The sequence below is a fragment of the Elgaria multicarinata genome, chromosome 8 (genome assembly GCF_023053635.1).
Source record: "Elgaria multicarinata webbii isolate HBS135686 ecotype San Diego chromosome 8, rElgMul1.1.pri, whole genome shotgun sequence".
Lineage (NCBI taxonomy): Eukaryota > Metazoa > Chordata > Lepidosauria > Squamata > Anguidae > Elgaria > Elgaria multicarinata.
In genome coordinates, this window is record NC_086178.1 from 54544434 (window position 1) to 54567679 (window position 23246).

The following is a 23246-nucleotide window of genomic DNA, read 5'->3' on the forward strand; positions in this document are numbered from 1 at the left end:
TATTTTGATTTGATTTTTGTCATGTTGGCTGAGCCTTCATTTGTGGGAGGTTGGTTGGTTGGTTGGTACCACTTTATGCTATATGAACTATGGGCCTGTGGAACCATAAAACTGGTACTTCGGGATATCACAGAAATCTGCAATGGAATCAAATGGGTCCAGATTTCTATGAATCTGACCCATGGATTCTGCAGCAGATCAGTTTTTTCCAAGCCACATGGATTCAGCGAACTTGCAGACCAAGGTTTTGGTTTTTTTTCATTTTCCAGAATTTTATGCAAATTTAGTTATAGAAAAATAAGCAAAATTAAAAAAGCATCAGCTGAAAACGTGCATTTCCCTAATAGGGCAAAGAACGAAAATGTGCATTTTGGGGGGATTTGTGCATTTTCCCAACTGCGATTTTTTTACAAACGTGAAGTTGTGCAAATTTTGGAAATCCAATTCCACCAATGAGCGGACAATGGAACAAAAGGCATCTGATAATCCACAAAATGTAGTCAGAACAGAGCGTACAAAATCCGTAAATCTCTACTGGTGCTACACTAAGAATGTGGCACAAGCACTGGCAGAGCCACTGAAGACGACGGAGTATTTGCAGGTTAATGATGTGAAGCTTGAGGAAAGGACCATAGCTCAGCAGTTACTCTTTTCCTGCAAAAGATTCCAGGTTCAACCCCTGGCATCTCCTGTTAAAAAAAAAAAGATCAGGTGAGTGGAAGTTTTCTGTCTAAGACTGTGGGGAGACCCTGCCAATCACAGGAGATGGTTCTGGGATAGACGCACAGATAGTCTGAGCTCACATAAGTCACTTTCTGTGCGGCAGAAAAGAAAATCCTTCCTGCTCAAAACTCCTAAAGGCTTGTCTGGTCCTGCTCATGGGTCAGTCCAGGAAAGTTACACAGATAAACACTTCTGATGTCATAGGGATGCCCCTGTGTGTGCTCTCCTTAAAGTCACTTCAAAATATGACTTTTAAAAGGCTGAGTATGTCATCCGGATTCCCACTCTGCAGCCTGACATACGAACACGGGATTTCCTCTGGAAGGAAGAGGCGAGCTACACATTTCCGAAACATCATGAATGAATTAAAATGACATTGGCTTCAAGACCCTCTAAGCTAAGCCACCCACTGTCCCACTGCAAAGCAACTCACCTCATCTCTGATATCGCTCACTGAAGATGTTGTGTTTAAGCTGATCTGCGACTGGCTGCTTATCCCACTGTCTTCTCTTAGATAGTCATTATCTAATGAGTGCATAGACTGCAAGAAGCTAGACCTGGGCTTCAAGGTCTTTGGCCTCTCGGGCGCTTCCAAATTGCCATCAATCACAGAGATGTTTCCAAGAGAGATCATTGAAGTGGAACTTAACCTTCCGGGATAATGGAAACCCTTGCGTTGAGAACTGGTCCGGGGGCTCTGCGGCTTGGGGCTCATAGGCCTGCATGGCATATCTTTACGTTCATACATGGACAACTGGGGGCAAGAGGGAGTGAAGTGAGAAAATGATGACTGGAGGTCAATTGGACTAAGGGGCGATTTCAACCAGAATTCATCAAAGGAAGCATCCCCATCCTGGCCCGTTGCTTCCTCTTTCCCATTGCATTCTGGGCTTTGTGGACAATTTATAGTCAGTTCATGAGATGGCTCTCTACTCCTCCTCCTCCTGATGTCCAGAGGTTGACCATCACCAGTCCCAGAGGAGTCAGAATGCCCAGCTTCTGTGGATGAGCCATTGGACACGCTTGATTTCAGAAAAACCTGTCCATTGAGGCATTCCTGCTTTTCCTTGGATGCTCTTCTAGCAAAGCTGCCTGGACTCCTGTTAGAACAAGGACTCTGCCGAGTTGGAAGAGAACTGGTTAAGGCAGAGCGCTTCAGACCATCTGCTTCCTTGCTTTTCAAAAATGCTTTCCAGGATGTTTGGGCCAGCTTGGCTTTTTCCTTTTCATTTTTCATTGCAATTTTTGGACTCTGCTCAGCATTTTCCTTCTCCAGCGTTTTAGATTCGAAGAAACTTGAGAAGGACCGGTGGGCCAAGGCGAGTCGACTCCTGAATTTTTTACTCTCTGTGTTTTTGTTTCTTTTAAAGTCATTCTCAGAGGAGGATTTCCTGAGTTCAGGATACTCCCCAGACTCATGGCTGTAATTCTCCGCAGAACCTAACACTTTCCCTTCGGAGCATTTCATCCTGGCCAGTACCGGAGAAGAACCTGTGCCCATGGCTTCCAAGAGGGTCCGCCCAGAGCTAGAAGCCTTTCTCAGGCTAATTCTATTGAAGAGCCCCACTGGTCTCTCATAGAATAAGTCATCGTCGTCCGAATACTCGCTTTGGAAAGCAGGGCTGGATGAACTGATGGACTTCAAGCCTTCTTCCACCTCATCCCCTTTATCTCCGTCTAGTATCTCTGCCTTAGTTTTGATGCTGTCTTGACTTTCAGCAAATGTCAGCTTAGATTTCCTGAAGGAAGCCATTTTGGAAAAGGCTAAGAATTTCAAATGCTTGGCAGACTTCTCTGTGGCCCCAGCCTTGCTGTTTCTCTGCACCGCCTTATAAAAACTATTGTTACTACCCAGGAAGTTAAAAACATTCTCATCCATCTCCTCACTATTTGTACTTCCCATGCTGACATTATCTAGGCCTGTAGTGCTATTATCTTGGTTGTTCATTTTCACTGAAGAGTCACAGATATCTGAGTTTGGATTCCATTTGCTGCCTCTGCCAATGCACTCTGGATCTTCTGCAGTAATGCCCCTGTTGAGGCCTGTGATTGGCGAAAAGCCTATTTCCTCATGTGGTATATCACAGCTTTTCTCAAGAATTTGCTTACTGCAGACATCACTCCCATGGGTCTTATCGCCATCAGTGACATCCTGCCACAGGCCACTGTTTCTTTCCTGTGTTCTTGCAGTACTTACACAAAAGTCTTGTTCTATATTTGTGGTCATAGATTCAACCACCACCGTAGGCCCTCTAGTTTCCGACTGTAGGTTTGCTACTTGTGTTGTCTCTACAGAACCAGCTTTTACTTGGCAGGGCTTTACCAGTAATATCTCAGCATTTGTTCCATGTGGTTCCAAGAACAAACCATCTGGATATGCCTCTTCTTTCTGGGTTTGTATAGCATTTTCCAAACTTAAATTATTCCTACAGGAATTGTTCTCTATACTAGCTCCAGTAGAGTTTGCAGCCACTGAAGATAAATCCAGAACAGTTGCTTCTGCTTCCTTGTGTATGTTTTTTGTGCTTTCTTGAATGGCTGTCCTAACATGTAGCTCACTTTCACAGCCTGACATAACCTGTACAGGTAAAATGTCATTTGTACTATTGTTCAGTGCATTTGAAGTTTCCTGAGGTTCTGTGGTATCTATCATGGTGATGAGATGAGAGGCTACATTCTGACATTCCAGTATCTCAGTGGTTAATTCACCCAAGTTGTTCTCACCTCCTATCTTCTTTGATTCTAGTCCTTTCTGACCAAGAGATTGAACCAACAGAGATTTTAACTCTGATTTTTCTCCCTGGCATATGTAATGTGGTTTAGGTGCAGGTTCAAAAGCAGAGACAACTTCACCACTACCACAATAACAATCCTTCCTTTCCATAGTCATGAGATGGACATTTGTTCTCTCCTGATTGGAAGGCCATTTTAAGGCACTCTTGCTCATGTCTCGAAGCCCAGTCGCCTCGTGTTCTATGAAGTCTTTCCCACTCGATGTCAGCATCCCATCCAGCACTCCCCAATCTATATTGAATCCAGACTTGTTTCTCCTTTCAGTTGCCCCTACAAAATCCTCCGCATTTTGAGTTTCAAGGCATTTTCTTTGCATATTCACCTCTTTCCTAACAGTAGAAGCATGGATGCCACAGGTATTGTCAGATTTTTCTGCCATGAAACATCCACCTAGCAAATTGTCTTGGGCTTCAGTGCCATGGATGTTTGATTTACAGCCAAGATCCTGAGGGAACCCTTTAATTTCTATCTTGCCCACTGAAGTGGACTGATCTATCCTTAATACTACTTTGGCATTTATGTTTGTAGGTACGCGTGCCAGGGTTGAACAAGTCTCCTCTTTGGAATTACCCTCTGAGGGACCTGGATGCTGGGACAGTGCCAAAGATGCACAGTCCAATGTATCTGCTCTTTTTGTTGTAAGGCCATAGTTCTTGGAATTGTTGTGTAAATTCTTACTGACAGCCCAGTGGGAGTTTGATGCTTGCATCGGCTTGCTCTTACTTGAGGCCTGGTGAGCATTAAGAAGTAATCCTTCAATACCTATATCTTTTCCCATCTTTAAGGAATTCTGTGGGCAGCCACCGCAGCTTTCTAGGTTTTCCTTTCCACGTCCATAATCTGACACTTCTAGGGGTAACCTGGAGCATGACCAACTTAATTTATCTACCAGACAAATACAGTCATTGGCATGTTCTCTGACCTCTTGGGCACTTATGCTCCCAGGCGAACTGTGCCATGATTTCATTTCTAGGGTCCCTGGCCTTTTGGGTGACACCTGAAGTGCAGATTTTAAGCATGGTGAACCTGTGGCCTCCTGCTTTCTCTCACACAAGTTTGCACCTGCAGGTTTTTGACTAGCAATAACATTCTTCCTATTGCACTTGGCATTAGGTATATAATCTTGTTTACACCTAACTTTGGATGCCTCACAGTTCCTTTTCCACGTTCTGTTTGTTTCTAAGTGAATATTAGGCAAACTGTATCTTGAAACACCTTCTGAAGGGGCAGGAGAATGGTGAACTTCAAGGAAACTCAGAGAGCTCTCAGAATTTGCTCTGAGACCAGCAAGCGTTGCTGCTTCTGCACTTGCGTCGCCTTTGCCAAGAGCACCTTCAGCTAGATTTTTTGAGCAAATGTGGAAGTGTGTCTCGTTGTCTATCGATTTCGCCTCTGCTATCAGCATGGCCCCAGTCTGTGTCACAAAGTCCTCTGTACTCGTTTTTGATCCTGTGTAGGGGATACTGGAAGGTAACGTTTTCTCCTTTCCATCAAACCCTTCTGTTTTGGCTCCTGGTGCCACTACCTCCAATTCACTTTTGCTTGCTGCTACATGTAAAACTGATGGCAATTTCACTGCTTCTTTTTGCAGAGATCCCAGCTGTTTTCTGCACTCAAGCTCTGAGGCAACTATTTCTACTTTTGTTTCAGGAGACTTATGCCACGGTTCTTCAATTTCCGAAGAAAGGCAGTATGAACTCAGGCTGGTTTCTCTAGTTGCATCGCTGCCAACGGACTCCGAGTCGGATGCACTTTCGTAAGGCTCTGTCTTGATGTCCGACAGCGATTCACTCTGATGGGACTGGGTCTCAAAATAGTCTTCATCTGTTTCCTGGCCTGACCCACGTACCTCCAACTCTAATGTACTTGGGCCAGAAGAACGTCGGTCTTCTTCAAGCTCCCCTTCACTTGTGCAATTTTCTACTGGCTCTGGAACCTACAAAGAAAGAGGAGGGAAACTCATCAAAGATAGGGTCTCACAACAAAAAGTTTATCATATAGAACTAGTGATCGGCATGAGAAGGCCATCTTGTATGTATGTATGTATGTATGTATGACATTTCTATACTGCCCAAATAGCCAAAGCTCTCTGTTGAGGATGCATCCTTTTCATTATTATTTATCCAGCATCTTGCATTTACACATGAACTGACAAAAAGGCCAACATGTCTAACAGCACAATTGTATGCATGTTTATTTGTAGTAAGACCCACTGTATTCAAAAGAGCCTGACTCCCAAATAGCCCCCCATTCTAGGCATGCTTCTTTGGGAGCAAGCCCCCTTGAGCACAGTGGTTCTTACCTCCAAGAAAACTTGCATGTTAAATGCTGCGGTTCCTATTATGGTCTGAAATCTGCATCATGTACCACTGCTCACTACTATTGGAACTTTGGGGGGAAATACACTTTCATATTTGCAGGGCAATCCATAATCTTGCTCAGATTCTAAGTATTCATAAGTCCTCCTAACTTTGGCGAGATCTACACCTTGTGTCAAATCATTACAAATGTGGAATAAAAACCAGGAAACAACACTATGAAAGTGGTATATAGAATGTGGATTGTGCCTCAATTGTTATCAGTGCACTTCAATACCACTATAAAGCAGTAGTGTAGATCTAGCCTTAGTCTAACTTAAGTCCCATTCCTTTCAATGTGTCTGTTCTAAGTGGGACTAACATTGGACACAGCACAATGAAACCCTTGCAGGATCTGGACCTGGTGACCCTATCTTCACTTCTCCTTCCTCCTTTCTCTTGCTCCTTTCTTGTCATGGTCCTGGCCTCAAGTTTGGAGTCAGAGGAAGAGGATGAGCTGACCAAAGCTGAGGCTGAGACAGAGTGGGAGCCTGTTGCTGAGCCAGAGCCAGGGTCCATAAAGGGACCTTCCCCTGGGCCCAAGGTGCCAAATGCCTCATGCACAACCACACCTGCCCAACAGCAGAGGGAGCGCAGCAGGCAGAAGGCCATAAATCAGAGAAGAGGCCCCTGGTTCCAGGCCAGGCATTTGGCCCTTTAGGATTCTCCATTGTCGAAGCAAGAGGGCGGACATTGCGAAGGGTGGACTGGAGACAGGAGCCTGATTCACATGATCACCGCCATGGAAGGCTGCGGCAATTCTGTGAACCAGGCCCCCAGCTGAAAAAAAACACGGTGAGTTGCGGTACATGCTGGCAGCCATTGTAAGTATTTAAGCTATGGCAGGCAGGCACCATAGCTTATTGTGATTAATGAACATGGTTAGGATGCGTTGTTGTTAACACACCACCGACAACTCAGGGGCTGTCTGGGGTGGGTTTTTTTGTGGTTTGTTAACCATGGCAACAACTCACCGTGCACCACATTTGTATGTCACCACCCGCCACGGCTTAAATATTCACAATGGCCACCAGAATTCTTAAATAATCCACAGTGGACTGCTGCGATCTTGCAAACCAGCTCAGAGCCTCGCCAGGCCTCAGCCCACGTCCTGCCTTCATTGAGGCAAGTGTCCCACTTAGAGCTCTCCATGGTCCTTCAAGCTGCAACCCCTGGCATTGCTCCAAAGTGCCCCATGGGTTCTTTCTTGGAGGAGGATGCATCTCTGACTACTTTCATCAGGCCCCCCACCTTGAAGAATTGCTTCAAGGAGGAGGGCACTCGGCAGTTGCCATGAAACCCCCAGGCATGTTCCATAACTCAGAAGTGACCAAAGAGGGCATCAGACAGCTATTAAGCAAAAACCAAGAGCTTCTTTCCCTCCAACTGCTCCAGTATATTAAGTCACTGTTGGAGAATGACCCTGTAGTGTGGAGGGGGGGGGCGTTATTTCTATGAGCATTGAGGCCACAAGCAAATACCCATATCACCCGGGAGCTGACACCAATGTCTTCTGCTCTCTGACAAACTGGTTCTTGAAACAATATCAGCCACCAAGACTGAAGGACAAAACAGATATGGTTTTAAGTTCATATCTAGCAGATATGTTTTCTTTTCCTTTTTTACCCTACCACCCATGCTAGAGTAGATGTAGGGCCCCTGATCTGGATCTTAAAAGCCTCCCCCTATCCCCCCGCTAGGATCCTGATCTGGTATGCCCTCCGCACTTACTGTAAAGTAAAATTGAAAACAAAAAAGTTGTTGCTGCCAGATACAGATTTAAAGTAATGTCTGTTTTGGCTCTCAAAGAACATACTAATTTGGTCACATTATACTATTATCACGTGTGATGGGCAGGATTTGATCTTTCAGCAAGGCCACCCACACTACACAGAAAAACAAGGAGAACAAGCACCATCTTGTCACACCCACGGTTGGTGATCTTTTGTACTATGACAGATGTACTTTTAAAAACAAGTTTCTTCCCCAGCTGTCAGCCCAGACTTCCCAACCTGAGTCCCTCCAGATGTTATGACTACAATGCCCATCATCCCTGACATTTGGCTATGCTGGCTGGGAAAGATGGGAGTTGTCATCCAAAACATCTGCAGGACCTGGGTTCAGGACAGCTTTGGGAGCCTTTGTGAAATCCAACTGTCTCAATGCGAACAAGGAGTAGCTGTATGTGATTCAGTCACCCAGCCTCCACAAATTCCAGACTTCACAATCACCTCGAACAGCAAGAGGTTACAAAGAGTGTCACAATCAACAATTATTTGGCAGGAATGAGTGTGGAAAAACAAAAATAACCAAACTCTGCTGTATATCATTTACCCATTGGGCTCCATGCCGATGGAGCTCAGGCTTTCAAGGAAAAAAGACAGGACGAAAGATCAACAGTCTACCAATGAGATGTGTTAATTACAATCTGAAGCTTTCTTTTTTAAAAAAAAAAATCCATTTTTAAACTGCAGGAAAAAGACGGGAATAGGATAACCACAGAACAGCCAGAAGAGCAGTTGCCAAAGCACTATACTAAAAAGCCAAGGGTAGTGGATACACTGCATTCCTATACACACTTGAACTCAGTAGCACTTTGAGCAGATGTCATTTTACAGCCTAATTCTATGTGCACCTGAATAGCTTTTGCTTAATTTCCAACAATGACAAGCTCAGGAACCATGCCATAATAGGCAAACTGAGATTTTCTGTCTTGAAGATCTTAAAGATCTCGCCTCTCCAAGTACATTCTGGAGAGTTTGTGTTAAATTCAGCCAACCTGTGGCTTTTCACCAATTTCTGTGATGTGTTGGTTAGAAATGCTAATTCCGGAGCCAAAGAGGGGCTCCTGTGTCTTTCACAGCTAGAGGATGTACTCCAACGAAAATAGATTAGGAACCCAATTCCTAAAACAAGTCCAAATGTTATTATAACAGAGGATCGGCATTCAAGAATATTATACTCCAACTGGATTTTCTAAAAGCAGATATTGTTCCTGTTGTTCTTTTTATCATCATCATCTATTACATGTTGAGGGGAGTAGCTAGCACTGCTAAAATTATTCATATTTTGTGGATTTGCCCAATAACTGGAAGATTCTGGAATCAAATTCTATGACGGATATATAAATTCTTGGCTGACTCTCTTGAAATTATGTTATTGGCTTATCTTAACGTTTAAGAAGGAAATATATTATTCTGGAAACAAAAGAACTCATCTCTATCAAACAGTGGTTATTGAATATCTGGGAAATCACAAACACAATAAAATTAATAAGACAACGTTAACAAATGTGGGGAAATCCTAGCCTAAGCTATTAAACATTAGAATGAAAAGAAATGTCTTAATAATTTCTAGTTTTGTTCATTCTCTATGTCTTCAGATGTACCATCTTTATTTACTTTTCTCTGAGAGGTGTAGAACACACACCGGTTTGTATCTTCACACTATACAAAATAAATCCTGAAATCTCAATTATACATCATTAATACTATTCAAAACATACCGTTATGCCTGGAAACTTAGATCGTCTCATGCTGTGGCACTGCTGGAAAGTGTTTTTTTTCTTTCTGCCCAGATGGCATTTAGATGGCATCATCTTTTCACTCCTTTGGTGCAAGGACCCATAAGGCCTGCAGCCCTTCTTTCTCCCATTTCTGTTGCCAATGATCTGACACTCCCATTGTTCTATTACCATCGATATCTTACTGGGTGCCCCTTTGAATGCTGCCTCCATTTGCGACCCCAGCTCCACAGCCCTGGCCAGAGTCAGGGAAGCTGTTTGCAAAAACAGAGCCTCCCTAATTCGCCCATCTTCTGCTTTCTCAATCAACTGGTCAAGCACCAATTCCTCCTGCAAAGGGCCAAAGCCACAGCCTGAGGCCAGATCCCACAGAGCTGAGGCAAAACTCAGAAAAGTCTCGCCAGGGAGCTGCACCCGCTGCCGGAAGCAGAGCCTTTGGATCCTCTTGAAAACACTTTGCCTGGGAGAAAAGTCTTCCTGAAACTCATTGATAGTCTCAAAGAATGTAACTGGTCCCAGCTTTGTAATAGTCTTCGGATTTACCCCACCCAAATGGTGGGGAAGGTGATCCTCCATGTTCTCCAATCTAGATCATCTCAGGCAAAATTCAGCTGTGTGACTAGGACACGGCCTCCTAGCTCTGAGGGAAACAGTAGAGGCAGGGAAGCAGACGAGTCCACCATCTTCTAGAGGCACACTCTGGTGCACTTCATAGTAAATAAACACTTACACCGCCTTGCTTCCCTAATTAGCAGTGTAGGCTTAGTCAGCGGAGCCACATCCAGACACTTCCCCATCAACTGACCTGACCTGAATTTGTCATCTGGACATCCCCACCCTTTAATTCTTTTTTTCCTGAACATGGGCACAAAATCCAGAAACCCTGTTCTCTGACTCTAGGGATGGAGGTTGGAAAAATTAAGGAGGAAAAGGCTATCAATGTCTGCTAGTCCTGATGGTTATAGGATACCTCTAGTAGCAGAGGCAGTAAGCCAATGTCCACCAGTAGCTGGGGAACATTGGTAGGAGGGTGTTGTTGCACCTATGTCCTGCTTGGGGGTTCCTGGTCAACAGCTGGTTGGCCACTCTGTGAACAGAATGCTGGACTAGACGGACCCTCAGTCTGATCCAGCAGAGCTCTTCTTATGATCTTAAACAGGAGAAGAGGCAGAGAATAAGGAAGGGAACATTAACTATCTGCAGTAGGTAGAAATAAATAAACTGGGGTCCATTTGCATATTCCTGAAAAATAAAATAATTATTATACCCTGCTATCATAACCCTGCAAACACACTAAGGTGTGTTACAAGCAGAGATCAGGAGGAAACAACCAAAGTTGTCTTAGAAAAACATGTGATTTTAGCAAGGCATACCCTGGTGACTCACATGGCTCTATGGAAGGTGAAAATACTGGAAAGACTGATTCCTTCACACTGCAGTCAAGTTGACAGCCATCACCTTCTCTGTTTATTTTTATTGCTACAGTGCTCACAAATAACATGCTTGGTCCAAAACTAGGAAATTTCTCTACTATGCTGTGGAATGCCCAATTCACTAATTAGCATCTACATCAGAACTGTATCAACCCTGTTAATTAGGCCACATCTAATACTTACGAGTGTTTTGTTGTTGAAGAAAACACAGGACCCAGGAGTGCAATTGCACTCCAGCGAAATGTAAGTTCAAAAAACAAAAACTAAAAAGCCCTGACTCTGCTTCCCCCCTGACCCGTCGATGTCCCTGGACTGCCCCCAGCCAGGCTCCTTCCCTCTACTGATCTCTGCTACTCGCGGGGAGGAGGAAAAAAGCCGGGCCGGGCACCCACACTGCCCTCAGTCCTCAGGATCGTCCTGGGACCACAGGTAAAACTGGAATAACTGAGGTCTCAGTTATCCCAGGGAAATGGAGGAATCATACGTGCCTGCTTCAGGGATCCCCTGTGCATCACAGGGACAATCCAGGGATGATGCCGGGGGAAATCGAAGACACCCTAACCCTCCCACTTTTTAAAATTAACTATTTATTTTTTTTATCGGCAGCCGGTTTGCTTCAAAGCTAAGCGAGGGCTTACAGCTGCAGCCATTTTCGTTTCCCATGAATGCCTCTGGGCCACATGTAGGGCTCAGACATTCTTAAAAAATGAAGATGGCAGGCAGCTGCAGGATGATGCTTTCCTCTGCAGCACTCCCAGCCACCCAAAAAAAGAAGGGGGGGGAGAAAAGGAACTCCTGTCACTTCTGTCTGGTAAGCTACATCTCCCATGGCAGCTATTTTGTGATGGTACCCAGAAGAGATTCTCAAATTGCCTAATGTGCTCACGGATCCACAAAAGTTGCCTGCTCTAATCCTTGTAAACCCAGAAGTATCAGACAAAAAATGCAGGCATTATTCTGCCTATTTGTTTTATGAATAATACCTCTCAGGGGTTTTTTAACCAATGAGTGAAGTGAATGATATGCAAGGCAGCACTGCTAGCCATATAGACACACCCAAAAAAGGCAAGAGTGCCACACTCACTGTGTGGAGAAGAGGCGGCCTAGTTCATTCTGAAATCGTTGTTGGCCTTCTCTGGTGCAAAATTTTTTGTTGCCCATAGAAAACAACTGAGAAATCCAGGATTTAATGTGACTGTGATTGGGCAATAGCATGTCTACCCAAAAACAAAAAGCAGCAGAAACAGGTAAGACGTGTTCTTTCTAACTAAACTCATACAAAAAGTATGTGATATTCCCCTGAATTTGTAAATGTTTAAAATATTACCCTTCCGATGCAGATAAAGGCCAATATTATTATGCTCATAATGCAGAGAGGGGAGATGGATCTAAAGACGTACAGATTTGTTTGACATCACTAACTGTGGCTGAGAGAATGCAGGTTACATCAGCCCTGCAAAGCTGTCCAGTGTAGTTTTACCCATGCATGGGGTAGGGGGTAGAGAGAGAAAGAGGGTATAGGAAATGGTGCAAGGAAGCTATTTTAATAGCAATGGGCTTGAAAGCACTGAGGAATAGAGCTTCTTCAGACAAGTGTTTTATCGCACGCTCACGGCCAGCCTCTCATGGTTCTTCACGCGGTGCAAACTCGAACCTGATCTAAAAGTCGCAGTAAATCACGAATGAGAATATGCGCATTATTGCAGTTACAACCTGGCGCTGACGCAAATGGACGGTTGCGTCATGTAACCTAAAACGCAAATATGTGCATTTAGGTCGGGGTACAGAAGCCGTATAGACAAGCACTTGAAGAACTTCCTCAGTGCTAAAGGCACAGTCTTTTCTTTTGTGTTATACTGGCACAGCAGTTTCTTTCAGCTGAATCTCGTGTTTGAATTTTGAGGGGATCCCTGAAGTGTTTGTGAAATCGCCTGCAAATGCAGCACAAATTCCCACGTGGGATCTCTCCACAGACTGTAGGGCTGGCTCTATGCTATTCAAATCTGGAACCAGTTGAAGGTTTCTTCTGATGGTTCCATCTTAGTATAGAGAAGCCCTTTTGTGCATATTTTTCCATGAGTTCTGTAGTGTTTGCATTCAGTATGCACAGGGGGGGGGGGAGCCTTTGATAATGATGGGAGACCCACTAAACTTTCCTGGCATGCAACGATGGAGAAGTAAATAGTACAGAGTGCAGATAATAAAGAGGAATCGTGCGTGGTCAGCCAAAAACTGCTCGCATCCTCATTTCATGGTGATTAACTCACACTAGGCAATGAGGAGAGGAATGGTTTTGTCGTTGAAGATTGTGGCAGAAAGTTGTTCCAAACTATCAACTTCATTCTCATCCACGGAACTGTCTGGCCCTCTATGGCCTGAAGAGATAGGGCCCAACTAGACGTGATGTTAATTGCATGGATGCAATTAACATGCACAGGTTTTGTTATGTAAATAGAAGCTGCAGTGAAGCCTGAGCAGCCGCTAGACAATGGAGGCAGGAGGGAAGGGAAAGTATAATCCTTTCTCTCCCTGCCACAGACCCAGGCCTCCATTGGTGCCAATGAGAACTTCCCTTGAAATGTACATAGCCTCCAGGCAGAGATGGTAGTAATACATGCGCTGTTGCCTTCAGAGTCACAGTTGTTGGCAACAGGGCTTTCTCAGTGGCTGGATCCAGTCTGTGGAACTTCCTGCCCCAAGCGGTCCCTGATCCATTTTCTTCACTATCTGTGTTCCGTCGACAAGTGAAGAGATTTTAAAAAAACAAGCATTTGATTCTGCTAGTGCTTAATTTTATGTATTTATTGTTAGCTTTGGTGGGGGATGCAGTTGTGTTTGCTGCTGCTTTTAATTTAGGGCTTTTCTACATGAGGTTCTTAACCCACCACTTTACTGAGGCTTCTGCTTCCAGCTTCATTGTGGGATTAAGATCGGCTCCTTTACTGGTGTTTCTTCCCAGGAGTTTTCTTGCTCTGCCTTTCAATATGTTCAATATAACCACCAGGTGGTGCTGTGGTATAGCAAATACACCAGAGTTTCATGCCACCATTCATGGATAAACCAGATATCCCTCATTAGAGAAAAAAAACCTGCTACAATGATTCCAAAGAATGGGAAAGGCTCTGCAAGATGGAGTTGTATAAAGCACCCGCATCCACAAACTACAGTAAGTGAGGAATCACAAAGACACAATAAATGCCTTGTGTAGAAAGGATCTTTATTTATTTTTTTACTGATTAGCCATTGTTTGTATATTTTTATACTCTCTAAGATGCTTTGAGTGACCCCTTTTTTTTTTTTTTTTTTTGGATGGAAAAAGCAGGGCAAAGGAATTCTCAAATACATAAATGGTTTACAAATCCACAGGATCTGAATTTTGTTCTTGGCAAAGAGGACACAGTAGGTAAGACCTGGAGAAAAACCAATTGTTTCTTTGTTATCGCTGTGGTCTCCTTTTTCCAACAACAATGGGAGAAGCCCATTGCACTCATGTCCTGCTTGTGGGCTTCCCAGAGGCATCTGATTAGCTACTGTGAGAAACAGAAAACTGGTGTAGATGTTCCCTCCCCTCCATTCTTTTTTTTCCCCCTCTTGTTTCTCTGGGGGGATCTACACTACTGCTTTTAAAGCACTTTGAAAACGTTTTGAAACCTGAATATGCAGTGTGTCCTGGGCCTAAACAGTTGTCAAAACTGTTATAAAGCACTTTAAAGCAGTAGTGTAGATCCCCCCACTCCTTCTTCTCCAAGGGTTCCCTTCAGAAAAACAAACTGGGAAGGAATTACATCTGTAAAGAATGTTATCCTACACTTTATGGAAGTGTCTTGATTCACATGAGTTCCCTTTATCACATCAAAAGAGTAATTCCTCCCTAACTTAGAGCAACTTCACTCATTGCTTTCAAGTGGCATTTTGCCCCTCAGGCCACAACCCTATGTACATTTACTTGAGTTATCTCCCATTAATCTCCTATTACTCCCATGATGAGGAAATGTTACAATATGGGGCTGTGTTAGGGTGACCATATTTGGGAAACCAAAAAAGAGGACACCTAGTGTGTGTGTGGGGAAGCAGCTTTCTGAGTCCTGCAGAAAGTACGTTATTCCCCCGCCACCTTAAAGAACCCGATTGGAGTGGAGGAGGGGAAAGGATTTCATTCTGCACCACCACCATCCACTCCAATTGGGGCCTTTTCTATAATGTCCATGAATGACCCACTTTCCCCTTTAAGACCTCAATTGGAGCTCGGGGTGGGGGAATGATGTGCCTCAAGAAAGCATGTCACTCCCTCCTGCCATGCTAATGGCAGCCTTAAAGAGGAAGGTGTGTCATTCCAGGACATAATTGAAAATTATAGAAAATCCCCCCTGACACCATGGAAAGAACAAAAACCAGGACAAATCCGGGGAAATCCTGACAGTTGGTCACCCTAGGCTGTGTGGTAGCAGAAATATTGGCCTTGGGTGTACATTAGTATGTTTGGTGAAAACACACATACACACACTCACGAATGCACTGTGATAAATGCACTACTGAAACCACCCTGTGAGAAATTCCAAGCTGCTAAAATAGCAGCCAACCCAAATAAATATAACGATCCTTCAAGTTTTTAGAAGTTGGTCAAAAGCTGCCTGAGCTTTGACAACTTATGTATCATATACTGATAGAGCAGAACAGTGTTTGAATTAGGGAGGATGTCGGAGGGGCCTTAATGAAATCCGCAAGCCCCGCCGGGAGTCACTCCAGTTTTACCCAAATCCTAGACCCCTGTAGCCTTCTGAAAACAGCAGCCAAGGGAGCCAACACAAAAAGGAAAGGGGACTAGGCCCTTTTTGACCCATCCTCTATCATTTAAACATGGCACCAGCATGATGAGAATTCTCCAAGCCATACTGCTGCCCTCCACACTTCATCAGTAATGATATATGAAAAATGAAACATTATCTAAGAATGCATGTTTAAACAGAAAAAAAACCCCGCCCAGCATGCCCCAGCCATGCAAGCTGGGGCATGCTGGGAGTTGTCAGACTTTTTTAATGTCCAAACAGCCAATGGAGCATTATTTAGTGGTCTTCCACCATTTTTTGCTCCAATCCTTTCATCCCTCACTTGGTTTTACCAATACTAATGAGGACAGAAGTAGTACTGGCATTATCCAGACTGAGCTTATACTTGGCAATATTAACACTGGACACTGCAGCATGCAACTTCTTTCAGTAATACCTGCCACATCCCAATATTTTTTCCTGCAAATTAGAGGGTGCGTGCAGTATGATTATCTAATTTGGTGAAGAAAGAAGCTAGTCTTCCATGTTCTGCCACACCTCAAGAACTGGAAATTATTTAAGGAGGGCAAAGTACCGCCTGTCGGTATTAAGATTCCTATCCATTTTACTTACCCACATCAAACATTCTGCTTCCTATGAGTCATTTCCTTTGTTTACTCTTTTTTTTTTTTAGAAGGCAAAGAAAGTGTGGTTGCAGATTGAACATAATTAGCCTGAAGTATTGGGAACCTCTAAAGAGCAGAGTTTGTTTTTTGTTTGTTTTATATACTGCTAATCAAATGTTGATTACATGTGCTTCCTGGTTCTTTGGTGCAATTGTTATGGGCTGCATTACACTGGAGGAGATGGGTGACAAGGGATTTGAAATGAATATTTCCCCTGTTCAGTCCCATTGAGTTCTATTGAGAGAGCACCATCTAGTGGCGGAAGAACCTGCTGTTTCCTGGCTGTTGACACCATCATGAAATTGACAAACAAGCTTAAACAGAACAGGAAATTTCTCCCAACCCCTTAGAAATACAACAGTAAAAATATGTGTGTGTTTTTAAAAAAATCAGTCTAGTTAAAATGTGCACACACATGCGCGCGCACACACACACACACACATATATAATCAATGGAAACAAATATACGATATATATTGAACCAATAAAAATCTATATTTTCCTATATTAATATTTTTATTTTAATATTTCCTATATTAATATTTTCCTATATTAATATTTTTATTAATAACAAATGCATTTCGACCTGTGGTCTTCTTCAGTGGAATTACTATTTTATTATTACTATTGTTATAGCTATATAGATATACATATAGATATTGTCATGAAAATGACCCAAAAACGTCTGTGAATGGCCAATCACAAGCATGCAATAAATCACTCATTTAGAGGAGCCTGTAGAGGTTAAAATAACACCACCTATAAAAGTGCAATAAAACAGCAAGAGGCAGAACAGCAAGAAAACTAAAAGCCCGAGAAAAGAACAACCAAATAAAAATGGAAACGGGTTAAAGGGCCTGAGCAACCCACCTGGGGTAAAAAAAAGGTATCTAGTTCAGTATGAAGTGAGCCTCCTTGGAGAGAGCATTCCAGAGAAGGAACGTCGGTGTTCTCCTGAACTACGCCCAGAGAAGAACTTTGGGGGCTTCTAAAAGCCTACCCCAAAGGAGAGACAAGCTTCAGAAGACCTCAAATGCTCCTCCTGCTTGGTCTGAAATTTTAGGAGGAAGAAAACTGCCACCTTCCTTAGCTGAAAACTGCTTGCGTGGCCTGAGTAAAGCCTTTGTCACCCAAGGATGAGACTTTGGCAGTCAAAGCCAACGTCGCTGTGGCTGACAAAGCCCTCTTAAAATTGCCCCTGTGCAATGTAACGGAGATAAGTTGCGCCTGTATAGCACATACAGGTAGTTTTAAGAGGGGCAGGGATACAATCAGGAGGTGGGAGCTAAAAGCTGTGCCCTTCTCTCATGGATGTCTCGCAGGCGGTGAGTTCCTCTCCCCACCACCCCAAAAACAATTTTTGCCCAGTTGCTTGAATACATTTTATTTGTCTATGGCACAAAGGCCGTTACAATCACAACAATAAAACAAAATGTAAGGGAACAAGAAGTCATATAAAGCACCAGACTGGGAGAAGAGGCTAAGATTTAATAATAATAAATAACAATAAATTAATATAGCCCCTAGTGACAATAATAACAGAAGATTATAGCAGGTGGTCTCCTCTGCAGTATGCCGCAGTTGCATTTGTTTCTGGCTCCCTTAGGAACTGATGGCTCCATGTGTTCCTATGGGGGTGGAGAAAATGCTGAAGGAGTGACACGGGGCAGGCAAAAGCCACCCACCTGGGTCATTCACACATAGTGGCTTTCAGCACCCCTCCCCCCACCCCCCGATTTCACCCACACCGTTCCTATTGGGCCAGGAACATAAGAACAAAAGAAGAGCCCTGGATCAGATCAAGGATCCAGCACTCTATTCACACAAGGGCCAACCAGCTGTCTACCTGGGACCCTCAAGCAGGCCCCATCTATATGACAACAGGATTGCTCCTCATTCAATATAAACCTGAATTTTCGTTGATTCAAATGTAGGTAAAGAGTGTCACACTGCAGCAGCAACAGCAATTTAGTTTCCTCTTTTTTATAGCGCAGTTATAAATGCGCACATGCGCATATACGCAGATTAGATGCTACGGAGTAGAGACGATGGAAACTATAAATTTTATATGCAGAGCTCCGCAGAGTCATAGACAAACTGGGAGCAGGTGAGGAGGAACAAGGCAGCAGAGGAGGATGCCCGTTCCCCCCTCTTTGTTTTAATAAGATCTGTCTGCGGAGCTCCGCAGAATCAGAGAATTCAAACTAAAAATGGCGGGAAGGAACGAGGCGGCCGATAGGTGAAAAATCAGGAAAGCAGCCAATCACGTTGGCCTACCCTCAAAGCTCCGCCCACATGTCAAAATGTGATTTAACTCCCTCAAAGACACATAACCATAACGCAGTGCAAACTCGGACGTGATCCAAAAGTCTTGGTAAATTGCCACTACGAATATGCTCATTATCACATTAAAAACCTGGCGCTACGGCAAATGGATGGCTGCATCATGTGTCCTGAAACGCAAATATGCGCATTTAGGTCGGGGTAAACAAGCCGCATAGACAAGCCCCAGGACACAGTGCAAGGAAATAGCTCCAAAGTCAGCCATGAGTGGGATTGAGCGCATGCACCCTCATAAGAACCCTGCTGAAACAGACCGAAGGCCTTTCTATTCCAGCATTCTGTTCACAGTGACCAACCAGATGTCCTCCCACAGGGAGACTATGAGTGCAACAGTATTCTGCTTGCATTCTGCCAACAATAATGGAGGTACTATGTAGCCATAATGATCAGTTGCCATTCACAGACTTATCCCCTATAACCCTTCATTCTTTCATTATAACGATGTCTGTTTGCCTCCACTTATATTCTGCTTGTATTGTAAATAAAGAATTTTTTACAAAGATGATAACGCTCCAGGTCATTTTCATTGAAAACCCGCTGGCATTTCTCACCATTTGTGGAAGTGAGGGCAATAAAACTCCCTCTACTCTGAGGTCTGTGCATTCCCCTTCTCCTATGCTGGAGTGCAGCTCTAACCAGTTCGTTTTTTAAGGCGGTGAACAGCAGCATGGCTCCTTCTATTTCCAACTAACATATACAGCAAATCTGTCCCATAACCCTAAGAAAACTGAGCTGCTTAGGTCTATCATAGGGAGGTGCGTTTAAGCAAAACTCAAGTTTGTCAAAATCCCCCAAATTCTACCTCATGTCTGTATCAGATTGCAATCTTTTTTCTTTTTTTTTCACATGAAGATTTGTGTGTACTTCATATCCTCGAAAAGGAAGAAATATTAACTACCAAGAGACAGATATCAATATTAATAAATACATTTACTGTATATTAAGCTTGACAATTTAGAAAACTGAAATTCAGAACCACACTGTTTCCTTTTAAGGCAAAAGAAATACATTTTTTTAAAAAAAGCAGACCATTCTGACAAATAATGGTGTGTATGTACGTGTACATAAATGCACGTGTGCATTCCAATTCCAGCTTCCCAAACTTACATGATTACTTTTATAACCAGCAGATGTCACCCTGTCATAATAATACCCCTTGCCAATATCAGTTTAAACCGCTTTCTATGTTAGGGTTTTGTTCACTCCTACGACGAGAATTGTCAAGAGTGAAGCATCTAAAACTTCTTCTACTTAAAAATCAGACATGTGTAAGATGAAGAACCTAAAAACAAATAGAGAACTGAATCCAATTCATGAGTCCAACACTGCTTTGCCAACAATATATGGCTGACAAAAAGTATTGCCTTACTTATTTTGTATCAAGCTAAACAGTCCCAGTTGTTGTAACCTTCTCCTCATAGAGGAGTTGCTATGGTCCCTTGATCATTTTGGTTGACATTTTCTACACTTTTTCCAATTCTGAAGTGCAGAGACTGGTAAGGAACACAGTATTCCAAATGTGGTCACACCACAGATTTTCATATGGGCAGTACAATTTTGTCAGTTTTATTTTCAATTTTTTCTAATTATGCCCTGTATGGAATTTGCCTTTCTCACAATAATGGGTTGACATTTGTAAAACCTGTTGTGTTTGTAAAATCTGGTACAGAAGGTGATCTTATGAACATGTTACACATATTTTTGTTAGAAAATCAGGGCAGGTGGAGCCTGGAATTCCTCAGTATAAGTCAATTTAATTCCCCTGATATTTTAAATCATCCTTCCCCACCCTGGTGTCCTCCAGATGGTTTGGACTACAACCGCCAATCATCTCTACCCATTTCTGATGTTTCCCTGGGTTCTGCCTTAAGACTAATCATCAAACTTATCTCAACAATTAAGTGAAAAAGGAAACTATTAGTTTAAACACTGAGCTTAGTTTAAACACTAAGGGCAACAAAGAGAGAGCCAATTTAGTCACCCTGGCAGGGAGTTCCAGAGCCTGGGAGCAGCCATTGAGAAGCCACTTTCTTCCATCCTCACCAAACATGCCAGAGTGGACTACGAGAAAGTCCTGCCCAAAAGCACTTCAAACCCAGACAGACTAGTATGTAACCATGCTATATATATATCATTTCATTTCATTTCATTTACCACCCAATAGCCAAAATTCTCTGGACGGTTCACAAAAATTAAAACCACAAGGTAAAAGATAAAATATGGAAGCTTAAAACCTCAATATAAAAGTACAACCAGAATAAAACCGAGCAGCAATGCAGAAATTTATTTATTTATTTATTACATTTTTATACCGCCCAATAGCCGCTCTCTGGGCGGTTCGCAAAAATTAAAACCATAATAAAACAACCAACAGGTTTAAAACACAAATACAAAATACAGTACAAAAAGCACAACCAGGATAAAACCATGCAGCAAAAATTGATATAAGATTAAAATACAGAGTTAGAACAGTAAAATTTAAATTTAAGTTAAAAATAAATGTTAAAATACTGAGAGAATAAAAAGGTCTTCAGCTGGCAACGAAAGGAGTACAGTGTAGGCGCCAGGCGGACCTCTCTGGGGAGCTCATTCCACAGCCGGGGTGCCACAGCGGAGAAAGCCCTCCTCCTAGTAGCCCTGGTAGCTATACTTAAAATATAGAGTTAAAACAGCAGAGCTAAAAGACCAGAGGGCTCTCTAAATGTACAGAAAGCCCAGGGGGGGCAGTGCATCAATTATACGATGCAGCACCCACCGCGCACCTACCCTGAGACTTTCTGGCGAAGCTGTGGAGAAAAAAAGTCGGGGACTTACTCCAACACTTTTCTCCGGAGCAAGGCGAGTAGAATGCATCTGGCAAGCCTAATGGCCACTGGAAAGCCCACACTGTCTCCTCTGTATTACATGCTGCCACCCCCACCAGCAATACCGCAGGGTTGTGAAGACAGCCCCTCTGATGCTAAAATACTGAGAAAATAAAAAGTTCTTCACCTAGCACCAAAAGGAATACAATGTAGGTTCCAAGAGAACCTCTCTCAGAATCTCATCCCAGAGCTGGGGTATACCACAGCAGAAAAGGCCTCTTCCTGATAGCCATCCACAGGGGAGAAGACCTCAGAAGATTTTGTGAACCGCCCAGAGAGCTCTGGCTATTGGGTGGTATAGAAATGTAATAAATAAATAAATAAATAAATAAATAAATAAATAAATAAATAAATAAATAAAATAAATTATCTTAGGGTCCAGGCAGGTACATATGGGAGGAGGCGTTCCTCTTTAAAATGTAAAGAGGCATGACAATTATATCAAGCCTACACAACTTGTGATCCATCAAACTGAACTCAACCCAACAGCAAGATGGGGGAGACCACCAGGATTAATAAACTTCTTGTTTTTCCCAGTCTGCTTACAATTACAAAATCAGATGTATTGTCAAGCACCTGGCAAGCTATAACCTTTAACCTAACAAGTCAAGCACAACCCAAGGCAAATACACATTTTAGTTGTTCTTCAGTTGCTATTTTTGATGGTGATTTGTCATATGTATTTTATAGACTTTAAAGAATGTTGACTTCCACTTGGTGGGAAAGTGGGTTCAAATTTTTGAAAGCTAATTAATAATAGGTAGGAATGTTTGAGTTTTGCAAATGCCATAAAGGAGTTTTCACATGTGACACTAAAAATGGCTTTTAATCTCTAATATTGGTGATGAAGGGTGGAATGAACATGGGAATATAGGGCAGTATCCAACTGTGTCATTCCATTAGAACAAAAGATGATGGCAAGATTCTTCGGAACTCCGCTGGTATTACTTGAGTTTGTAGAATGTCACCATTGGATACTTCCCATTGTTGCTCTGGGATTGGAGAGCAGAAAGGAAGCACACCTTGGCCTTTGCCACTGTCCAGGGGGTCAAGGGGCACCGGGAGGCTACACTCCCTGCCTCCCCGAAAACACATCATGGCAAAGGGAAGGCCAGACCTGCCCCATCCATCAGCCAAAGAAGGAACAGCAGCAGGAAGTTATCTCAGATGAAATTGATTTTCTGATTTCATTTCAGACAGACTTTAGACATGAATTTGGCACTGGTCTGGGGAGACTTGGGAGAGTACAACCCTGTTGCTTCTCCATGACCTCAATCTCCATGGCTTTTGATACCATCAGCCATGGTATCCTTCTGGAGCAGCTGTCTGAGTTGGGTGTGGGTAGAATTATCTTGTGGTAGTTCCATTCATACTTGGATGGCCATTTCCAGAAGATGGTATTGGGTGATTTCTGCTCAACCCTATGGCATCTTCACTTTGAGGTCCCATAAAGTTCCATCTTATCTCACCTGTTGTTCAACATCTACATGATGCCCCTGCCCTGAGCAAGGTCTTTAAAATGCAGGGGAAGATGGGTTGGAGTGACTTGTCATCAGTGTGCTAATGTCACACAACTCTATTTCTCTTTCATCTCTTTGGAACCAGGGAGGCTTTGGATGGGCTGGACCAGTTCCTGGCCACAGTAATGGTTTGGTTGAGGGCTAAAAACAACAACAACCTGAGGCTCAATCCAGAAAAAAACAGAGACACTGTTAGTAGGTGTTTCCTTGGTCTGGATAAGTGGGATTCAACCTAGTT

General features: G+C 43.2%; 1 protein-coding gene across 1 annotated transcript in view; it reads right to left on the reverse strand.

Moving 5' to 3' along the window:
• Window positions 1-23246, reverse strand: part of ARHGEF4 (Rho guanine nucleotide exchange factor 4) — a 194965-nt gene that overhangs the window by 122807 nt on the left and 48912 nt on the right. The window contains 1 exon segment of the mRNA XM_063132447.1: window positions 1157-5452. Within this exon segment, the coding sequence (XP_062988517.1) occupies window positions 1157-5452 (4296 nt within the window).